This window comes from Vidua chalybeata, chromosome 1, assembly GCF_026979565.1.
Source record: "Vidua chalybeata isolate OUT-0048 chromosome 1, bVidCha1 merged haplotype, whole genome shotgun sequence".
NCBI lineage: Eukaryota > Metazoa > Chordata > Aves > Passeriformes > Viduidae > Vidua > Vidua chalybeata.
The window spans coordinates 106,633,676-106,650,757 of NC_071530.1; the positions used below are offsets into that span (position 1 = coordinate 106,633,676).

The following is a 17,082-nucleotide window of genomic DNA, read 5'->3' on the forward strand; positions in this document are numbered from 1 at the left end:
GACTGATGTCCAGTCATTTTTAGTGTGGTTGGTGTGCCTAGAGTATTCCAGGAGAAGATGGGTGTGAATTCTTGATCTGTATGAAGAAGGGCTTCATTTCCCTGCTCATGCCAAGCAAGAGCCTGGTTTTAACATATTAGTTACTACCTCCCTGCTGTAGGCAAGCAAACTTGATGTCTCTTTCTTCATTCAGAATGTCCCTCTGGTTCAGCTCCTTGTTTAAATCCAGCTGTGGTCTGACAGGCTGTGCTCCTGCTCCTGTGCCCTCAATAGCTGGAACATTCTTCTCATGCTTCTCCAGTCTCCAGGGCAAGCCTGTACTTAGAAACTAGACCACTGTATGTTTTGTTACATCACCTAGCTATGTCTAGGTGTGGCTTTAGCTCTTGGTAGACTAAATTGTGGAAGTCATGATGAATATATGTAAAAGGTATCCAGAATTGTTTCCAAGGAATACACTCTAGTGAAATTATTATCAAGATATAACCACTAATTAGTGGTGAGATTTCCAGGTGCTCTTCTTTAGATTCACACTACAGTGTTCTCATACTCAAGCATTTTTCTGTGGTTTAGAAATCATATTCTACACCTTTGTATGTAGCCACAGGAAATGTGTTTTTCTCTAAGGTTTTTTTTTTTTCTCTAAGAGTCAAAATTGTTAAATCATCACTGTCAAAGTGTCTAAAGCACAGGGTTCAGATGAAACTTCTTCATCTCCATTAATTGCTATTTGCTGCATTTAAAAACTTAAACAACATTATGAGCTTAGGAGAGCTTGAAAGGAAATTCACGCCTTCACTACTCCTAGGAAATGGAAAACATTTTCAAAATACACTTCCTGTAACATGTAAAACTTTCTACCAATGCTCACCAATTTTTTTTCTTTCTTCTTGATGTCCAGGAGTGCAGCATTGGATTTTATCGTGAGAACAAAGGAATATTTGCTGGACGCTGTGTGCCCTGCAACTGCAATGGAAATTCAAATAGATGTCAAGATGGTACTGGAACATGTATTGTAAGTAATTAGTACCATTCAGTAAATTAATGGGAAGAAAAGGAGGAAAAAACATTTATCTTAGTACATTATGGACCATACAGTATTATTAAATTCCAAGCAACGAAGAATAATCCTTTTATGTCTCATTCTCTAAATTTTATATTGTTAGTGAGCATAAGATGTGTACACTTAAATGTACATTTAATGTAACTGTGGTTGATTGGAATAATTTGTGTCCTTGTCTTAATTTCTTTCTTTCACCTGTAATTTTTGTTAGCACCTGGTTACAAAAGTCACCAAGCTTGTACATAAGGAAACATTTGTAGTCATTTATAACAAACCTGGGTCTTATCCTGGCATATGCAGTCTTGAGCTTTATAAAAATGTAAGAGGATGCGTTTGTATAACGATGACAAACAGCACATTCATGTATAGCATAGGGCTTTGCAGAATCTTGTTTAATCAGCTTCAGTGCATCTCCACTAATCACAGTCTACAGCTAGATGGGTTAAAAATATGGAATTAAATAAGATTAAATGAAAGTAATAGAAGTTAGATTAACTAGAAGATTTCAGCTGTTACAGAAGCTGTGATGGGGTAGATTTTGCTCCCTGCTACTCTATATTAAACCCAAAGCAGCCCCATGGGACTGGATCAGCCCTCAGCAATGGAAGTGTGACACTTGGCTGACTGTGCTTCTCCAGTGGATATCCATGATGCTTCTGTGAATAGTTTGTCCTGAAAAATTCCCCCTTCAAAATATTTTACTAATTTTTCATTTACTGTGCAAACGAGAACCTTTCCAACATCTTTCCTGGCCTGTCTTTTCTGTTACTTCTTCCTTCTTCACAGTGCATCCATTCTGCCTGCGGTGCATTCCTGCATGTTATGTCATTCTCCCCGGCTTTGTTTCAACCAACCATGTTGCTTTAATGGAAACTATAAACCAAATCAGCACATTCTGGGAGATGACTTACAGGCTGCTGCTTTGGAGGGGCAGGGCAGGCCGTGACAGGAAAGTGCTGCTGCACAGCAAGAAATATCAAGAAGTTTCACTTCAGATTAGAATTATGAAGGCAAATTTTACTTTCACCTCATGAAGTATGTGATCTAGGTTTTTCTTTATCCCGTCCTTCTCACAGCTGGATTAACTTTCAGATAGATAGAGCTAAATGAGCCCTTGGTCCCAGGCAGGCAAAGTCATCCAGAATAATGTGGTGAAAAATGAAAGCCCTGAGGGCCTTTATATCCATCATGAACTTCTGCCCAACCAAGAGCAAGTTTGTCTCTCTGTAGAGGAGCCATGGGACAAAAACTTGACATGATGCAAAGAAGATAAGGAGGCTTCCCACTGTGGAGCCATCAAGTTCCACATCCAAAGTGCAAAGCTTGTTCACTTGGCTTCCTGCTCCTCACTTGGAGCCCCAGACCTGAGTACCTGCATTTGTCAGTGTCCTTCCAGTGACCACCTCCAGAGGTGGATTTGTGAGGGAGGCTAAGCCCAGGCTGGCTCCTTCCCCTGTGCAGCAGCACAGCCCTCCCTGGCTCAGGCAGTCGCTCTCCCACTGCTGCATGCTGCTGGAAGGAGAGGAGTGCTGCTGGAAGAGGGGAACAATGGAGGGCAGGGGGAGGTGGAGAAGAATGAAGACCTTGGTTCTCATGTGAAGGGAAAAAGCATTTCTTTGCCATTAATCAGGCTTTGTGTCCTCGTGGTCCCTGCCCTTTCTCCTGGAAGGCACATTCCCTCAGCAGCAGCATGGTGCCGAGACTTGTTTATCCCATGGCGTGTTGCTTCATGTCACGGAGCCCCACGTGTTTGGCGTGACCTCAGTGGCTCTGCTGTGGCCCTGACACACTGCTCCAACTGCCTGGTACCATATGGGTGCATATGGAGTCAGCTGGAAGTTTTCCTTTAGGGTTTGCCATACTTGATGGTTTGGAGATGCTGTGATTCCAGGGGTATCTCTGACCCTGTAAAACTTGAAGGAAGACCCATGAGGGAGTTGCTGCTCTGGCTTCATTGCACTGTGCTTAGGGAGCTTCAACTTCTATATGCCATGTAGCTAGAGGAGCAGCATGGCGCGTTCAGGGTGGTTTATATGTGAAACAGCTGATACTTTTCTTCGCAATTACAGAATTGCTTCAGTTTCTATAGACAGAGTGAGCAAAACAAAAAGCCAGGAGATAAACTTGTGGGAGGAGGTTGCTCTAAGATGAAACCAGCACACATATTTTAAAAACATCTCTTTTACTCTTTCTGCAGTTGAATTTATTATTCAGGATTATGAAAATTGACAGTAATTTTTCAGAAATAGTCTGAATTTTCCATTAGGCTTTTGCAGGAACATATGCACCAGCTTTTATAGAAGCCACATTTTAAAATGGTTTCTTTTGCATATATAGTGCCTTTGTGATACTTGGTGTTTAACTTCATGTCAAATGGCTCATATGGGAATTGGAGCTTCTCCTGTTCTTTCCCAGAACCAGAACTTTTTATCAATGAGCCACAGATATAGTTCTTTAACCAAAATGAAATCAAATTAGGGGTTACCACCTAAGGGAAGAGCTCATAGTTGAGGGAATCTGGTGTGAAGAAATGTGAAGGAGATTGGAGTTTTAGAGGAGATGGGAGAGACAGAGCTATTTCTCATTTGCAGGGAAAAACACCCCTCTTCCACCAGTCATGGTAGCAGGGTCTTCAAACATAGCCCTGAGCCATCGAGGTCCCTGAAATGGAAGCAGAGTTTGCTCAGTGACTGCTTCCAGCTGTTTTCCTGCTTTCTTTTTTCCATCTTTTGCTCTGTTAGTAAGCCTTCAGCTCTGTGGGATATTTGATCAGTCTGTTGCACAGAAGACAAACAGTTGTAGAACTTTGGAGTGTGAATGCCTCTCGACTGTTAGTCATTCAATATTTTTCTTATGGCTGCTTATGTATTTTTATGCTGCTTATGTATTTGAACAACTTCTATTTTAAATTAGCAACACTTTAGGTAATGCAAAGACAACTTCCTTATTCTGTTCCTTATTCTAGTGCTGACAATTAGACAGCACTAGAATTAAGAATGTTTCTAAACTAAGATACAATTCCCAACAATTTTATCATGAGAAAAGGGGCTCAGCTGCATCAGTTTCAATTGTATACTTAGCATTTGCTTTCTATTATTTATTCCGGTTACTACAGAAAAATACAAGTAACACATACACTGGAGAAACTACATGAAATTCAATTCTGGTCTGAATCTACTAAGAGAAACAATTTTTGTATTTATTTAATGAGATTTTTAAAGAAATGTACTTGGAGTCAATTGCATGCTTTTAGATTGTATCTGTCTTCTAAGTAGTGTTAAGATGAAAAATTTAAAGTTTTATATAAATGTAGTGACTTTCAATTGTAATATGAAGACAGAGAGAGAGCATTAATGGAATGCTCCTTTACTAACTATGCATCTGGTTGAGTTTCTTTTAAAATACGTTTCATTTCAACTTATTTTATGTTTAATTTCAACTTTTAAATTCAACTTTTTTATCTGTTGCTTTTCCACAAGAGGGAGGAAATTGTGCTTTCTACAGTTAGAAAATGGACTGAAACTGTTCTATCCTGGTTGTGAAGGCAGTTTGGCAATAAATGCTTGATTATATGGAAGAAAAAGAACATATTCTCTGAGTAAATAGACTGTATTTTTAAAAAATAATAGTAAAGCCATATTGAGTGATAAAGCACTGCTAAATGTCTTGCTTGTTTCCTTTCCAAGGACTGCCAGTATAATACTGCTGGGGAGAAATGTGAACACTGTAAAGATGGTTATTTTGGAGATGCCACTCAAGGTTCCTGCCGGGAATGCCCTTGCCCATATACAAACAGGTACAGTAAAAGCTTGTAAGAAGAATCAAGCAGCGGAGGGAAGAAGAAAAAGGAAAAAAAAAAAAAAAAAAAAGAAGAAGAGGGAGAGAGAAAAAAAAAATCCCAAAATCCAAACTCTTCTACCATAGGAATATAATTATCTTCTTCTCCGTTCTCATATTGAGAGCTTGGTGGTCTGTCTCACAGCATTGCCTTTTTTAATAAGCTGAGTTTCCAATTCTCATTCAGACCCTGAACTTCAGAGGCACATGCTCATAGCCTTGGGGAGCCCCAGACAGTAAAAGTGGGCTTTTTTCCAAAACTACCATTACTTCCTTCATAGTGAGAAATATACAATGAGGTCTTTTCCCTTACTGGGCATATCCAGAATCCTTCTTTTTTACTGGAATGAAAGATGTTTAGCACCATTAATCTGGCTAGGAGATAAGAGAAAACAGTGAAACAAGCCTTTTATAGGAATGCAGAAAAAATTGTTAGGATGCAAAAATAATATAAAAGCATTTAAAGTATTAAGTACATATCTAGAACTCTAAAAGAGTATGATTGCTTTTCCTGTCAAAGTTATGTTTGAAGTGCAAACATACTGAGATGAAAAGTGAAAAAATGAAACTTACTTGTATCTAATAAGGTTGCCAGGCTCTTAAAACTGGGCAGTTAATTGCATTTTAAATGCATGGTATGTTTAGCCAGATTGTCATCATCGGTCACTTCTAAACCATGGTAAATAAAATCAAATTTAAAAAAAACCAAACAAACCCTAAGCTATAAATTGCTAAAGGCGCTACATGGTATTTGCCAGGTGCATTGGCACACACCACGTAACCTTAAGTAAGAGATTTACACCATCAGACAATAGACAGGCTTATCATTTATCAGAGAACTCTCTGATAGATCTGGTTTTGACAGCCTCTTCTGCAGGTGCTTGCCTAAGGCTGACTGAACATGTTTTTAGTCATCATTTGCTTTCAGAGTTCTGAATTATCTAGGGAGACCATAAACCTTTGCAGATTCATAACTGCAGATTAGGGTGGCGAATATCATTCTTGACATAGGAAATGCTCCCCACCTGGCATTACTGGAGTTGACAATTTTCCATCTAGTCAAATTCCAGTAGTTCTTAGTGCAGACCTCTGTCTGATACACAGACTTGCTTTATCCAATTGTTCATAGATGAAAAAATAAAAATAGCAAACATCGCTCTGCTTCACCTCCTGCCTTCTCCTTCACAAACACTGAACTTTGAATCTAGACAAATCTCCTTGAAAGAGCAGAGATAAAAGTTCATTTTGTTAACCAGATTCTTGGGATCCCAAAAACTGTGCACAACTCTACTTTGCCTTGGTTAAAAAACCCCTAAACAACATCAGCTACATAAAAAATATCCTTTAATGTTCTCATCCAAAGAAAAAGGAAAGGAAAGGAAAGGAAAGGAAAGGAAAGGAAAGGAAAGGAAAGGAAAGGAAAGGAAAGGAAAGGAAAGGAAAGGAAAGGAAAGGAAAGGAAAGGAAAGGAAAGGAAAGGAAAGGAAAGGAAAGGAAAGGAAAGGAAAGGAAAGGAAAGGAAAGGAAAGGAAAGGAAAGGAAAGGAAAGGAAAGGAAAGGAAAGGAAAGGAAAGGAAAGGAAAGGAAAGGAAAGGAAAGGAAAGGAAAGGAAAGGAAAGGAAAGGAAAGGAAAGGAAAGGAAAGGAAAGGAAAGGAAAGGAAAGGAAAGGAAAGGAAAGGAAAGGAAAGGAAAGGAAAGGAAAGGAAAGGAAAGGAAATGTACAAACATGAGGAAATGTTGTCTAGCACAGGCTATTGATTCTTGCCTACTAAGATAAAATATCTACCCAGACTTGTTTTATGACATCACTATTAAGGTTTATTTTAGGAATTCCTTTGGGTAGTGAACTATTATACTCAGTCTATAGGGCCAGGAAATTACAATTTTTTGAGTCTAAGGAAATGATTTGCACAAAAAATATGAAACTTCAAAGAATTAGTCACGGTAGATTATCTAGAGGCAATTAAATTAGCTGAGAAGTAATTTGGTGATGTAAAAACTTTTCAATCTGAAAGTCATTAAACTGAACCTCTAGAGTGTAAAACCTATTTGATCATGTGCTCACAATAATATTTTTGCTTCTTCTCAAAGATTTGCAGCTGGCTGTGTGGCAAATGGTGAAGAAATCCAGTGTCTCTGCAAAGAAGGCTACACTGGAGCTCGTTGCGAACGGTGAGTAGCCTGTTTCTCAAAACCAAGAGTTTTGAGAGACATGATAAAAGGAGGGATGCCTGTATTGGGACAGACACATGTGGACATAGGGACATGCACCTATGCACAGTATGCATGTCCATAAGGAGTAGCTATTTACATGAAGAGCTGCTGAAGAGTGGTGCCATGGTGTAATTCCAGTCACAAACCCAATGCTCCCTGGGGAAATGTTAGCAATTCTCCACGGACTGACTGCACCATTTTTACTGAAAAGAGGTGTCTGCCTCTTTGCTGAAGTGCCCTATGCCTTGCCTCATCCTGCACTCTGGTAATAATGACTCCCTCTTGTTTCGCCCCTTTTCAAGTTAAAAACAATTTCCCCTTTCCTCCAGTGTATACGATGGTGCCTCAACGGTCTTATCAAACAGCAGCCATGTAACATTTAGCACCATACCCTTCATCCCAAATCATCCTGGTGTGCTCCACAGTTGGAGCTTACACACACCAGTGTGTGAAGCCATCTCTTGCTGGAACATTGCAGCAGTCTGGCAAAGCAACAGAGGAACAGCATGGCAGTTTCAGGCAGGCAGGGGAACCAATTTCACTCAGTTTCAAATCCAGAGAGAACTGAAGTGTAATGGAGTGGTGTTGTCTGGTTCAGAAATTTGAAGCTAATAAGTCATGATGTCACATCTGAAGACTGGACCTGCAGTAGGACGTGGTCTTGTCCTCCAAGCCTGGTGCCTTTAACCCTGTCTAATCTGTGGGTTATAGGTATTTTCTCTTCCAGGTATAGCTGTACCTCAGCTGCTCATCATGGCCCTTTGATCCTGCATTATCACCCCTATAGGTCTTACCACAGAGTGACTTCTAGGAATGTTAGGTATCCCGTCTGAACAATATATTTTACCTTTAAAATATATAGAAATCAGTCACACAGACTGCTTTGCTGGCAGGAGGCAAGAGAGGGTGTCATGAAGCAGAAGAGTGATGATGTCATTCAGTGCTGTTGCTGTTTGAAATCTCAGCTGTGCATGCAGTGTGATCCCCCTCAGTACGTGTTTTCTGGTGGGATCACAGGCCAGAATAGTATGGTTTGCTTGGTTAAGCCTTGTCAAATTCTTGTCAGATTAAGTGAATTATTCCTGCAAGAGCACTGTGGGAGTTCTTTTATTTTTAGAAAAAAATTCTTTAGCACTCACAAAGATATTTTTAGCATAGTGCAGAGGATACTGTAAACCAAAAATATATTCTTTCTGTCTAAGTCAAGACATGAAATCAAAAGTTCTTGGAAGTTTCTTCAGGTGAACAACTGGGCTTTTATCTCAAGGGAAAATATATTTCACAAAATTAGCTTCAACTATTTAATAATTTAATAAAAATTACTTGTATCTCTTTATCTAGCTGTGCTCCTGGATATTTTGGAAATCCACAAAAATATGGAGGCTTCTGTCAGAAATGTAACTGTAATAATAATGGACAGCTGGCTAGCTGTGACCACCTGACTGGAGGTACGTGAGGGCCTGTGAATAGAGCATTGTTCTGAATGGAAGGGAGCATTGTTTTCTCTTTGGGAAGCAAAGAAGGAAGGTACTTGGATAAGCTGAACTGAAAGAAAGATCTAGACTTACAAGAAATATAGATAATTTTTTACAAAATGTAAGATTTCCCAAAAACACAACACCACGATAATAGAAGGGCTGTCCCTGAATCATCTAAACAGTTTTGTCCCGTATTTTCCTTCATAAATACTGCTGACTTTATTTTGGTTTGGTTTCATGGCTGTGTTTAAATATACCATGGTTCCTTTGCTGACGGATTTAAATCATATCCTGCCAGTCTGTGTTATGGATTTAGGAAACTGAGCATCCTCAAAATGCCTTTTTAAAATGTATTTGGCACAGTTTAGTGAAATCTTCAGAGTCTGCCTTAGGCACTGCCGTCTTAGGTATCCAAGCTGTCTGCATTTGCAGTGGAAGTTAGAACCTGACTCAGGAGGCTCTTTTATAAATCCTGCTACACTGCTCTTCTAGCTAAAACATCCATAATTTCCCAGAATCAGTCACACATGTACTTCACTACTGGTAAGCTCTTACATAATGCCATGAGCATATATTTGCTTTATCTATTAGAATTCTGAAGTAAAGGGCCTGATCTTACATTCCTCAGAGTGTCTTTACCTTGATTCACCTCAGTCCCTTGGGATACTCCTTTATATTCAGAAACACAGCGGCCACTGTTCCTGAAATGTCCTTGATTCTCCCATATTTTCATTCACCAATAACATTTCACTTTTCCTTCCCTGTAGACAGATTTTCTTCCTCATATGTTAGTGAAGTTTCCAACTAGTAACTCCAAATATTTCTATCCTCTTTGTTTCTCTGCAGTGCTGTTCATCCCGCAGTCTAGTCTGGTAACTGCAAGGAGACCATTGTCTTTCCTTGGCCACAGAAATCAGAAAAACAGCAGGTGATGTGAACTGCTGTTGGCAGCTGGTGCAATTTTTCAATAGCTTGTTCTCATTTCATATTTCATCATTGAAGTAATACATCTCTATTATACCTTGTATGGAACACATCCAAGCAGTATTTGATGTTTTATCATTCCTTTCTGTTTTGAAGCAGCAGTTTGCTAGGACAAACTAATCCATAGGGCAAAATTCAACAAGCCAGTTTGTTTTCCTCCAACTACACCTCCTGATCATCTGTCTCTTTCTCTGCATTAGGAATAAGTCCCTCTTGTGATCATGTTCTAGCAGGTTCCTTTTGCGTGATGTTCGGCGCTTGGCCAGCACGTCACCATTTCTTGGCTGATGTTGTTGGTGCACAAGCTGTAATAATAGTTTTATTTAATTGGTACTTCACAGTGACAGCTGAAATGTGCCTGCTGTTAGCTGAACTATACAACAACAGAACTGCGCAGATGTTTGCATTTTGGAGGGATTTCTTTCATTCTCTTAAAAATATATTATTTATGATTTGTCTCCCTTTGGCAGCACTGATCACTACCAATCCCATTTAACTTCCCGATGACTTAAAGTGCAAGTGCCAAAGGAAATGGCACAGCTAGGCAGTTTGTTCCAGGCTGTTTCATGCTGCTGGTAAAGTTCAGGTCCAATTTTATCACTGTATCCTCTCACAAGTTGCAAGCTGTTGAGTACTCTTGACAGTGGCAGCCTATACTGAGTGCATCCTTTTCCCAGAGAGTAAAAGGCATAGAATCATTACGGTTGGAAAATACTTTCAAGATCAGCAGGTTCAATCTTTGACCAATATGCATGGCCCTTTTCATTTTCAAGAGGAGATGAGAGCTTGGCGGTGGGACCAAACCTGTAAAAGGAGCTTGGGCATCAAGATGGGGAGATTCCTGTCCTATATGATGGCATTTTTAGGAGCCAGTTCCTCTCCTGCATCCTAGAAGTTAGTATCCTAGGATGTTACTCCACATGCACCTGGAGATTGTTAAGCTTCTTATAACAGGGTTTGTAAAAACCTAACAGAAGAGTGCATTGGACAGGAAGTCAGCTGTGTAGGCTTGTTGGAAAGTCTGAGGGCAATGTTTGTCACATATGACCTGCATCTCTGGTCCAAGGTGCTTGCCTTGTCTTATATACACTGCCTCCATCCATGCACACACACTGTGGATTTCTCTCAAGCTTGATTAATACCTTAATCTTGCAAGCTGTGACAGGCATGAAGGAAGGCCATAAATATTTCTCCGTTCCTTGTGGGTAAGACATTCCTTGGGGAATCAGAACCTGTGGTTTGAACCTGGATGCTGAAGTAGATAAAGGGGTTTGAACCTATGTCCTGGGTAAAGTGCTTTAACAATATAATCTTGTCTCCAATCCTGGTGGTGTTGTTCTAGGCAAATTCTAGCAATACATTTGGCACACTTGGTGTGAGAGGGTCTCCTGCTCCTATCCAAGTAGCATATATTGTAGGATTACAGTAGGTTTCCTTTGAGGGATGGAAAAGGTGTTGCTTTCATCAAGGCATTAGTGGGAGTTGAATGTTCTGAGCATGCTCAAGCCATCTAAGCATTTCAGCTCATTCACAGTGGGTATGGATTTATAAAAGGGCAGCATCGTGTTTTAATGGCTGCCAAACATGAAAAGTGAGGGAAAAAAATGCAGTAGTATTTCCATAAGGAGACTTTGGTTACTAATGCCATTCTTGTGATTTCAGAATGTTTCAATAATGAACCAAAAGATGTGGATCCCAATGAAGATTGTGACTGTAAGTGATAAAATAGAACTGCACTTGGATTACTTTCAGCTGGCTCTGAATACAAACTGCTAACTCTTTTAAGGGTGACATAGTTTAAAAAGGACTGAGATATCCTGTAATGAATGTTTTAAAAGCAAACATTCAACCAGATACTTGGAAAAATTATTAAAGAGGTGCTTGTCTAGTCAGGTGTAAATGGAACCTCCTCCTTACTTCTGGCTTAAGTCGCTTTCCTTGATGCTGCGGGCTTTGTTGTTGCCTTTGTTCTTCTGGCAGCACCAGGTGACAAGTTTGAAAGCTTTTCCACCAAATGTGTTCAGTGAAATGTTCTCTGTGTTAAATATCAACGATATGTATTGATTTCCACTGCTCCCTCCAGCCTGTGACAGCTGTGTGATTACACTGCTGAAGGATTTGAGCACAATAGGTGACGAGCTTCAGCTCATCAAGTCTCAGCTGCAAAATGTCCATGCAAGTTCCCACACTCTGGAGCAGATGAGAGACCTGGAAACACGCATCAAGGACTTAAAGGTAGGCACACAGGATCAGAAAAGTGGATTTCAGATTAAGTGGATAGGCAATGAACCCAGGAACCTTTGCCATAATTTTGTCACTTGCAAGAGGCCATGCATCAACCCTGGATTCCAAATACCAGATGCTGGTGGTATGGGGTTTCACCAGGTAGCTGTGGTTTCCATGTCATGCTGTGAAACAGAATCACTATCTCTGCTTTTTCTGAGGCTTGCTCACCTTGGAAGTTATACCTCTGAGGTGTCCCTCTAGCTATGTCCTTTTCAAGCATTTCATGTCTCTGCCTTACTGAAAACCTCTAACATTCCACTTGCTATTATCAAAATTCATTCTAAAAAAATGTTATTTGGTTGGAATAGCAGCTGCTGTACTCACAGATAAAAGCCCCAGGTTTTGGGAAGGAATTGTTCAGTTTTCATATCAGTAATTCTGCTTTTATTTAGCTTGGGTAAAGATTTAATCCAGGGAAAATTTTGCTTGTTGTCTGCTGTGCAGTGGGTGATTTATTGGATTAATTTTTTCCTTTCTTTTCAGGTCTTATTGAACAATTACCGCTCTGTTGTCCATAATCAAGGTTCAAAGGTAGATGAGTTGGAGACAGAATTCATTAAACTAAATCGCGATGTTAATGCTCTCCAGGAAAAGGTGACTTACCAAATCAATTTAAAAGTACATATCTCCTGACTATGTATTAGCATGCTGTGTCCAGATACTTTTAATCTAATAGGTTTTTTTCCTTTCTAGGCTGAAATTAACTACAAAGAAGCTGAGAGATTATTTAACAATTTTGGCCAAACTCATCAGAAAGGAAAGGATTTGGTTTCACAAATACAAATAGTGGTCAACAATATACGAGGTAAAAAGTAATTTCTAAATCATGTTTTGTTTTATATCATCTTTACAGCTTATTTACAATATTCTTAAGTACACATAAGAGGTTTTCTTAGAAAACAACTTTGTAAATCAGAATTTAGTCACAGCTGTAGTATTCACTCTTCCTATTAGAAATCTAATATATAATGTTAGTTTAGGACCCTACCTTTCCTATGAAGTGAAAAGGGACAGAGAAGCTTCATTATAGAGACGTTTCAAGCAAAAAATTTGACTATCCTGACTCAAGTCTAACTTTGTTCTGGGTGGTTATATTGGGCTCTTTAAAGTTAGAAGCTTAAAATTTTTGCAGTGAACTTGGTCATCTGGGACAAATTTCAAGGCCAATGCCATCTTGCTCTCTCTGTGTATCATGGGATACTTTTCATCTTAATAGAATTAATGGAAAATGGATCTGTTTCATTAAGGAAAAAATAAGACATGCCTATTCCTGAATTCATTAATGAAGCAGATCCATCTGAGAGAAGATGTTGGCTCCGTCATTTGAGCATTTTGAATAGGCTTAAGCACACCCTGTTTTTAACTTTGACAGTGCATTTTTTTCAGTGCTCTTGGAACAGGTAGCTGGCACAAACGCAGAAGGTAACAACCTGCCTCTGGGAGATGCCTCTGAAGAACTGGCCGAAGCTCAGCGCATGATGGCGGAGATGCGGAGCCGCAACTTTGGCCAGCTTCAAGCTGAGGCAGAGGAGGAGCGGATGGAAGCTCAGCGGTGTAAGTGCTTGTTCTCTAAGCTTCTGACCTTCTAGAAACATCAGTCGTAAATCTGAAAAAGTATTGATTGGGTTGGAGTAGAGGGAGCGGCCTTTTGCAGTGTATCCCTGAGATTTGTAGCTGTTGTTAGTCAGCAGGAAAGTGGTGGTTCTGGAGGGGATTTAAAGGCATTTTTAGCGTGTTATGGAAGAAAATGGGTTGAGCTGGGGAAGAAACCCAGTAGATCCTTCTTTTGTAACTAGATCAATCTCAGTAAAATAAAGATGTAGCCAATCCTAACACATCTATTAAATACTTCTGTGTATTGTTAGAGATAGGCAGTGGTACATAGAGTTATTTTAGAAGAATTGCATGTTTAATTTAAAAACAGATTTTCAGAAGCTGCTAGAGTAGTCCAAGAGCCAGGTAATACAAGGATGAGGAGATTCAGGAGTTCTAATTACACTAGTTGTACTCCCTGTCGTGTTCTCTGCAAGTGTTTGACTGGGACATTCAGAAACTTGATTCCAGACAGTGGAGACATCAAGAAAAGTTGCAGGTTTGTCCCCTAACCAGGGTCATAGCAGAGGAATGTGAAAGCCCATATGAGTGACAGTTAACTTCCATCAACCTTGAACATTGATACCTACCTCTGAGTGATTCTTCTGTATCTTATTTTGTCAGCAGTGAAATGGGCATGCTTAAGGGTGTGATTAATTTGACATCTTTTGTGTTCCTATATTCTTTGAAATTAAATGTGCTTGTATCTCTCCATTGATTACAAAAGAGGCTTTGATAACTAGCACAGTTGTAGATGTCTACATTGTAGATGAAATTGTTGATGAAATTATGCTATTTCCATATAAAAAAGAAAATTTGTATTTTCAGATCAGCATCATCCTTACTTAATTAAGAGAACATTTATCTGTGTTCTGTGTCTGCAGCAGCAAACTAGTGAGCAGATTTGATCCAGTGAGATGCTGAATAGTATCTTTGCTATAGTAGCACTGAAATTAGCATTGCAGAAGATGCTCAGTTCACACAAGTACAACTTCATAATCCTAAATGCCAAGGCCTTTTTAGCAAAGTTTGTTCTGGCTCCCTTCTTCTCTGAACAAAACTTTTCTTTCTGGTCCTGATACTGCAGTACTGGCGCGTGTTAAGAATGAACTACAGAAGTACCACCAAGAAAATCGTGGGCTTATTAAAGTTGTGAGGGATGCACTAAATGAATATGAATCCAAAATCACTGACCTTCGTGAAGCTCTGAATGATGCGACAGCTCAAATCAAGCAGGCTGAAGGCTTGAACAAAGACAATACATTTCTGTTAGAAGACATTAAGGTAATATTGGGGATCAGGAGAAAAATATTGAACCTCAGAAGATAAGAAATGGTTTTGGTTGCTGCTTTTGACCTCACAAAACCAAGCAGCACTAATTCTTTAGACTTTCTTCAGGGTCTCTTTCCATCTTCTGATGGATGTGTGGACAGGTGTAAATGTGGTGTACTGCTGCTTACGGTCTCTTTGTGTGACCAGAACAGTGTGACCAAGACGTAGCTCTGATGGGAGCAGGGAAGTAGAGTCTCTTCCCAGCACTTCTTTCCAGCTGCCACTAGTGCTTTTGTTTCCTTTTCTAGACCAAATTCCTGACGCTGATGTACTTTTCATAGTAAGTTCTTCAAAGTATTTAGCTTTAACAGCCATGAAAGATGGGAGCAAAAATGGGTGCAATACTGCTAAATTATTTGGGGTTAGTGTTCTACGGAAAAGCTCCTGAGGTCTCATCAGGACAAAGAACAGCTTTTATTACTGAACAGTATTTGAATTTTAGAGCTGGTAAAATAGTAAAAGGAATAATTGTGTGCTGCAGGACACATTATCTTAATTGTGGTCTTGTTGAAATGTATCACTGGTTTAACACACTCATTTAAGAAAAAAAAAAAGTAGTTAGGTTTGGGTTTGTTGTTTTGTTTTGATTTTTTTAAATTTTGGTTTCAAGATACGGCTTTTCCTGCCCCTTCTCTTAACTCAATCACAAGTTGTTCAACTTCTCATTTTTCCTCAGAAACGGATTGAGGAGACAAACGTGCAACAGAATGGTGTCTTGAATATTCTGAGCTCAGCCCGGTCTTCCCTGACACAAGCTAAGAGTGTACTTGGATTATTGCAAGAGAGCAAAGAGGTAAAGTTTAAGAGAAGGTTAAAAAGCCCAATATCTTCTTGGAGATGAGGCTTATCTGAGCCAGTCAAGAAAGAAAGGATCTCACAGCCCATCCTGTATGCAAAAGGAGTCTGCCTGCCTGCACGGGTTTCTGTAAGAGAAGCTTGTTGAGGGCTGTGATGTGTCTGAGGAAGACACTGAGCTGCAGGTATCAGAATATGGGAGAACATCTGTGAGAAGTACCACATAAGCAACTGGGAGAACATCTGTGAGAAGTACCAGAAGCAATTGTGCTACTCTTGTATTTCTTTCTGGTTAATTGCTTTTAGCCACTGTCAGAGGGGCAAGATACTAGGCTAGAAGGGTCTTTGCTCTGACTCAGCTTTTATGTAATGGGTCTGGGAGCATGATGTAATGACTGCCAGTTGTTTCCAGTTACCTGCAGAGTAAGTTGGAAGGGAATGTTTTTCCCTTTGGTCTCCTCAGGTGCAAGGTATGTGTAACACAAGTATACATGGACAAAATGAAACATGTACAAATACAAATAAAATTATATCTTTTTAAAACCACAGGAATATGAAAGCCTGGCTGCTCAGCTGGATGGAGCAAGGAAGGATATGAATGAAAAAGTGGCAAATCTCTCATCAGCAAGCAAAGAACCACTGGTGGTGAGGGCCGAGGAACATGCCAAATCTTTGCAAGATTTGGCAAAACAACTGGAAGAGTATGTTGCCATTCCTGTAGATGTGTAATTTTTGTGCATAACAAAAAAAGTGGTTGTAACGGTCTGTAATTTCACTTGCTTTCATAACCATTTGCAAAGCTAGAGAGAAATGAAGTTGGTCTCTTTCTGCTTCTTCATGATATACAGAAGTTTTGTTTTTCACCAAAAAGCATGAGATCTTCATGCATGAGCATGAGCAAAGATCTTCCTGTATCTTTCATGATTTTTCCCCCTAGAAGTGTGAACCCACATAATACCGTTTTATACTACTGTACTAACACTTCATTAACATCTTACTAGCAAGAGAAAATCCTCATATACAGAGTGGGAAGATGTTTAGCATATTTTTTGTAGAGTTATTTCAGGTACTCGTACTCAGGGATGCTTATATGGTATCAGAGAATTGAGGTGAATAATTGGAATAAATGGCTTGGCAGTCTCGGCAGTCTTCAGACATGCCTGTTCAGCACTATGGAGGAAAAGACCTCCATTAGTTTTCTCCTCCTTCAATAAGTCTTCTAGAAAAGCAAAAGTACGATAAACTTGATAGGAATCAAGTGCTTCTCTCTTCATTATTTGTACTTTGCATTGGAATTATGAGAGGGGGTTTGGAGGCCTTCTGTGATATATCAGAACAAAATGGAAAAAAAAAAAGTGAAATCCTGATTTATTTTTCCCTGTGCAAATTGTTCGCATTTTGTCGTTGCACCAACTAGAAAGTCTCAGGAAATTAAATTCCAAAATACCTAACATGGCTGGAAAATTCTTGGGTAAAAAAAACACATTTTCATTACTTTT

At 39.5% G+C, this 17,082-nt stretch overlaps 1 protein-coding gene across 1 annotated transcript in view; it reads left to right on the plus strand.

Moving 5' to 3' along the window:
- Positions 1-17,082, plus strand: part of LAMA3 (laminin subunit alpha 3) — a 106,824-nt gene that overhangs the window by 69,513 nt on the left and 20,229 nt on the right. The window contains exons 39-50 of the mRNA XM_053962534.1: positions 902-1,015; positions 4,750-4,859; positions 6,993-7,073; positions 8,457-8,563; positions 11,240-11,290; positions 11,661-11,812; positions 12,347-12,457; positions 12,557-12,668; positions 13,250-13,417; positions 14,544-14,740; positions 15,465-15,581; positions 16,133-16,284. Coding sequence (XP_053818509.1) covers positions 902-1,015; positions 4,750-4,859; positions 6,993-7,073; positions 8,457-8,563; positions 11,240-11,290; positions 11,661-11,812; positions 12,347-12,457; positions 12,557-12,668; positions 13,250-13,417; positions 14,544-14,740; positions 15,465-15,581; positions 16,133-16,284 — 1,472 coding nt within the window. The remainder of the gene's footprint in view (positions 1-901; positions 1,016-4,749; positions 4,860-6,992; positions 7,074-8,456; positions 8,564-11,239; positions 11,291-11,660; positions 11,813-12,346; positions 12,458-12,556; positions 12,669-13,249; positions 13,418-14,543; positions 14,741-15,464; positions 15,582-16,132; positions 16,285-17,082) is intronic.